This window comes from Quercus lobata, chromosome 12 (assembly GCF_001633185.2).
Source record: "Quercus lobata isolate SW786 chromosome 12, ValleyOak3.0 Primary Assembly, whole genome shotgun sequence".
NCBI classification, from domain to species: Eukaryota; Viridiplantae; Streptophyta; class Magnoliopsida; order Fagales; family Fagaceae; genus Quercus; species Quercus lobata.
In genome coordinates, this window is record NC_044915.1 from 14,811,632 (window position 1) to 14,816,910 (window position 5,279).

Sequence of the window (5,279 nt, forward strand, 5' to 3'; positions counted from 1 at the left end):
GCTTTGATGAGCTTATTTATTGCACTCTACTAGTTGAAGATTTGTTGTGCATGTTGTGTGGGAAAGATGTGTATGGTTTTTGATTACTATGTCTTAATCTTAAAGTCACTTGTTTTTAAATGTTGGACTTGAACTTATAGAGAAAGGCATAAATAACCATTTCACCACTGTTCACTAGTCAATCATGAACACCTTAGTGCATATCATAAGATTTTGTGCTCAAGAAAGTGTAGCACATGCACAAAAAGAACATAAGGTGAAGCCTCGGTAAAAGTGCTTAATTCTTAAAATCTAATTGGTGTGTACTATTAGGCTTGATGCCAAACTCACATAAACTTAAAATTGATATGTATATTATGAGGCATAAATACAAGAAACTTACATGATTGCAAGCTTATGATCTAGGAGATGTGAGAGTTATATGATGTAACTCTTTAGGTGATAGTCTCTTTTAAATTCTTTGTGATGAATTTTGTAGACTTTGTGATTGATTGTTATTCACATATCACCTCATATGTATCTCATGTCTTTGCTAGTCGCACACACTACATGAGTTACTCTTTGCTAAACATTGTACATGTTAGTGTGTGTGTTTATGGTCTAACCAACCAAGTTTTTGCAATCACTTTGAATTATGTACAAACTAAATTTGTTGCTTGAAAATTTGTGGAGAATGCAAAATTTTTTTTGGGGAATATTGGGCTTAAAATTCTTGTTTGGAAAATCATATCATCTCATACTCATGCATTTTTGTTCTTAAATTTTAATGCTTTGAGCTAAATCAACTTGTTTTTCAAAAATTGTGTTTTTCCTGAAAAATTTGGTGAGCCTCTGCCTGATTCGATCGGTCCATTCTATTTTTCGACCGATCGAAATTTTTAAAATTTTAAAATTTTTAAGAGAGGGAGTCTCTGTCTGTTTCGACCGGTCGAAGCTGATTTTCGACCGATCGAATCTCGTGTATCTGGTTATTTAAAATGCAGAATTGGACTTTTTCAAGGTCACTGTTCAAACTTTTTCTTTTCTTTCTCTCTCTCCGCGTTGGCTCTTGGCTCCACCATCAAATTTTTGTCGTTTTCCAACAAGATTTTTGCAAGGTTTTTGTCCTTAGAAGTCGGTAAGACCCTTTTGCCCTTCCTTTTCAAGTTTATTTCTTGTTTTCATGCATTTTTCATGCATTCTCATGGGTATTTTCGGCATCTTCAAAATTATTGGGGTTTTTGATGATTCAAGCCAATTCTTGTGTAATTGATCAATGGGTTTTTGTGCCATGATGTTATAATGATGTTCCCTATAGTTTAATTTGATCAATTTTGTGGTTTTTGAAAAATTGAAAATTCTAGGGTTTTGAATTTGATCCGAATTGGGGATTTTGTCAAATTGGCTTAAATTGATGAAATTGGCTTCTCCAATTGATGTAATTGGTCATTATTGTTGTTATTATATCATGTGCAATGATCAATTCATCAATTTTTTAAAAATTGATCAAGTGGTTTCTTTATTTTGGGGTTTTTGTGTTAAAAACCTTTATATGCAAGCCAATTTTGTAATTTGAATCTTTTTTACTCAATTCACTGCATTAGCACATGCATCATGACATTTAAACTTGTTCATGCATCATATAGATTTTGATTCTATTTTTTGTTTTTGTGCTAACTTGTAGTCTACCCTTGGTTTTGGTTTTGTGGTTTTTGTTCTTTCGCTCTGTGTGTTGATCCTTATCTTAGCACCATGCCTAGGAAAACTAGAGCTCATAGGACCACTTCCACTTCCTCTGAGTCTCCACCTAGAGTAGAGCTGTTTAAGAATGATAAGTGTAGAGAAGCCTATGACACCTTGAACTGTAGGCGTAAGATCTGGTCTGAGCGAGCTGTTATGTTAGATGCGCTTAATCCAGCCATTAGGGCCAATTTTGAGTCTAGGGGTTGGTTGCCTCTCGTAGCGATAGATCATCCACCTCCGACCGCCCTGATTAGAGAGTTTTACTCGAATCTCTATTGCCACGTCTATGATTCCAACACCCTTATTAGGAGTTGGATACGAGGTGTAGAGTTCACCATTACCCCTCGGGTGGTGGCTGAGGCTCTTGGGGTGCTGGTTGTTCGGAATACTGACTATCCCTATGATGAGAGACCCTCTTTAGATGTTGTCATGTCTTACATCACTGGGTCATCTATCCAGTGGGGTTCTGATCCTCGAATCACGTCCACTGAGCTTACCGAGACTGCCTATCTCTTCTTTAGGATTGCGTGTCATTCCTTGTGGCCTATCTCTCACTTCCATACCATCCCTTTAGAGCGATGTGTGTTTTTGTACGCCTTTACTTCTGGAGCATCTATCAGTTTTTCTCACTTGTTCCTTCGTTCTTTAAACGAGGTTCATAGGAGTTCTGCCGTAGGGCATGCGCTGATTCATCCTATTTTCATTCATAGGATTCTGCTCTATTTAGGTCTAGATGGTTTTCCGTCAGGTGAGCCTATTCATGTGATAGCTCCTATAGGTGCCACATTTCTTCGTCAGAGGGCTGCTCAGTTGAGAGTTCCTCCTTCTCGTCCTAAAGGTGCGTCATCTAGTAGTGTTCCCCCTCCTCCCTCTTCTACAAGTACAGCTACTGCTGAGACTTCAGGTGTTGCTGCTGATGCTGATGCTGCTGTTCCTCCACCGACTGCTACGGATGATTCAGACATTTGTCGCACGTTGGATCATGTCTTGACCATTCAGGCGGCTCAAGGACAGATTTTGGTGGACGTGCTTGATGAGATCCTTGCCTTGCGTGCGGAGTTGGCGCAGTTTAGACCACCTCCCTTTTAATGATGGATATCTTATTTGCCCTTTGCATTCTGTCACAAAAAGGGGGAGTACTTGTAGTGTTTTTGCTTTCAGGGGGAGACTTTTTTGTTTTTGGTTGGAGCTTGTGGAGTTTTAGATTGTATCTAGGTGCTTCACTGTGTACTTAACATTTTTAGCTTTTACCTTGTTTTTGATGGGATATTCATGATAGGGGGAGTTTTATGTTTTTGTTGGTACTTTATTTGTTTCTTGTTTCAAACTGCCTATTGATTTATATTTATGAGTTGTTCATTGATATATGTCTTTATTTGTGTGTTGTTTGAAATCAAGAAGTTATTTTATTTACTTGTATTATTTCCACACATGCGGTTATGCATTTTGTTTAGTGTTTCAGGAAATATACAGGTTGATTCAATTGAGCTGCTGTCTACACTTGCAACTGATGGATAGTAGTTAGGATTGATTTTTTGTTTATGAGCATTATTTTGTAAAGGGCTTTTCATTTTGTAAACTTTGAGTTTCTAAGTTGTGTTTTGTCATGGATTGCCGAAGGGGGAGTTTGTTAGGTTCTAAAGTGTAGGACTTTATGTATTTAGAACTCTAATTTATATTGTTGGCAAACCATGATCAAAACAATGTGTTTAGAAGTGTTTAAAGCTAGCTCAAAGTTGTATGTCAATGTAAAGTTGGAATCGAGTGTAAAGCAGAAAGCACTGTGGCTTTCGGCCTGGCTCAATCGATCGAAGCTTAGGCTCGTCCGATCGAAGCTCGGGCAGATTGCTTTTCTGCAGAATTTTCCAACTTAGCCCTAGTTGTTTTAAAACGTTTTTAGGGTTTCTTATTTGTCCTAAGTATAAAAGGAAAACCCTAGCCACGTTTTAGCGTTGCTCATATTGCGGTTTGTGTAAATCTCTTGTGAGATCTAGAGGAGCTTTCCTTTACACAAACTTAGGGTTTTCAAGGAGGAGATATTCTCTACACCTTGATGATCAAAACAGTTGCTGCCATTAAACCTTAAAGAATACACAAGCGGGGGTGCTTGTAGCTGGTGGGAATCCAAAGAAAGAAGGAGTCCGTGGATTCGGAGCTTGCACGTGGTCGTGTCAGTAAGTTCTACTGGTTGGTAGCATTAGGAAGTCGAGCGGGGGTGCTTGTAAGTCCTTTTGTATGAACTTCGATTCTTTCTAATAATGGATTCAAGTTTACCTTGAGGATAACTAGGTCAAATCCTCCCCAGGTTTTTACCTGTTTGGTTTCCTGGGTGATCATATTGTGTGTTATTTATTTTCCGCTGCTTTGCATGATTTGATCTTTATTATTGTGATAACCTAGACTTGTTTAATTGGACTAAGTAACAACTTGGCTAATTACCTAGGTTTAATCAATTGTTTAAGGGGTCTAAAAACTGTCAGAGAGGATGAGAAAGCTATGTTGGAGAAGCATGAGAAGTTTGGTAACTGTGACCCCAAGAAGAAGAAGAAACCAACATGTCCTATTAGGTGGTGCAAGGAGATACTGCCCTTTTCGAATACAAGTATGCGAAAGACTTTCCAATTGATGGTGTGCTTGAAGCATCGGTTCCTGGCTGACCACACATGCAAAAAGGTGGCAGCGGCTACTGTGGTGGAGGGTAAGGGAAGATGGAATGATAGGTTTTTGGCTGCTATGGCTTCAAGGAATGGAAGAGATTGTGGCAACAAGAGTGGACATGGTTCTGCATCTACTCCCAGTACATCCTCATCTGTTAAAGCATATTGAGATTATGAATCATGAGAGCTTTGTGCATGCTGTTTTTTGTTAGTTTTAGAGTGTATACATGTGTTTCAGATTTAGTTTTACAATTCATTGTAGAAAAATTATTGAGTTTTAAATCTCACATGTTTTTTACATGAGTTAACCATTAGTTTTTTAACACCAAACTAACAGGGGTATTGATTTGGCAGTTGTATATAAATTATGGAATAAATTGGCTAATATAAAAGTTCAGGGGGTGTTTTGGCCAGTAACTGAAAGTTTAAGTGGTGTATGGGCATTTTTCCCAAAGCTTCTTTATATATAAAGTTTATAAACTCTCTCAAAGATTCAAACAAATATGAAGCCAAAAATTTTCACCACTCCACCCACTGTGTGAGTTTTCAATTATTTATTATTACTTTTTTTTTGTGAACGACTTCAATTTATTAAGAAGAAGAAGAAAACAGTACATCATGAGACACTAACTGCTCTAGGAAAGGAGGAATATCTCCTATCCAAGTACAAGAGCTTGATAAGTTCTTAACGTGCTGGGCTAACCCATGGGCTACTTTGTTACCACTTCGTGGCACAACAAAAAACATGCACTTGCTAAACCTTGTTGCTTGTAGTAAGGACCCTAAAATCAAGTTGCAAATACTAGAAGGTGGGGTGACTGAGCCCATGAGGGAATGATAGACCACTATGGAGTCTCCTTCAAAGATTGCGATACTAATACCCCAATCCCAAGCAAACCC

General features: G+C 38.1%; 1 protein-coding gene across 1 annotated transcript; it reads left to right on the forward strand.

Moving 5' to 3' along the window:
* The first annotated feature begins 4,218 nt into the window (after positions 1-4,218).
* Positions 4,219-4,548, forward strand: LOC115970271 (zinc finger AN1 domain-containing stress-associated protein 12-like). The gene has a single exon (XM_031089928.1). It carries the CDS (start codon positions 4,219-4,221, stop codon positions 4,546-4,548), a length of 330 nt encoding a protein of 109 aa, XP_030945788.1.
* The last annotated feature ends 731 nt before the right edge of the window (positions 4,549-5,279 follow it).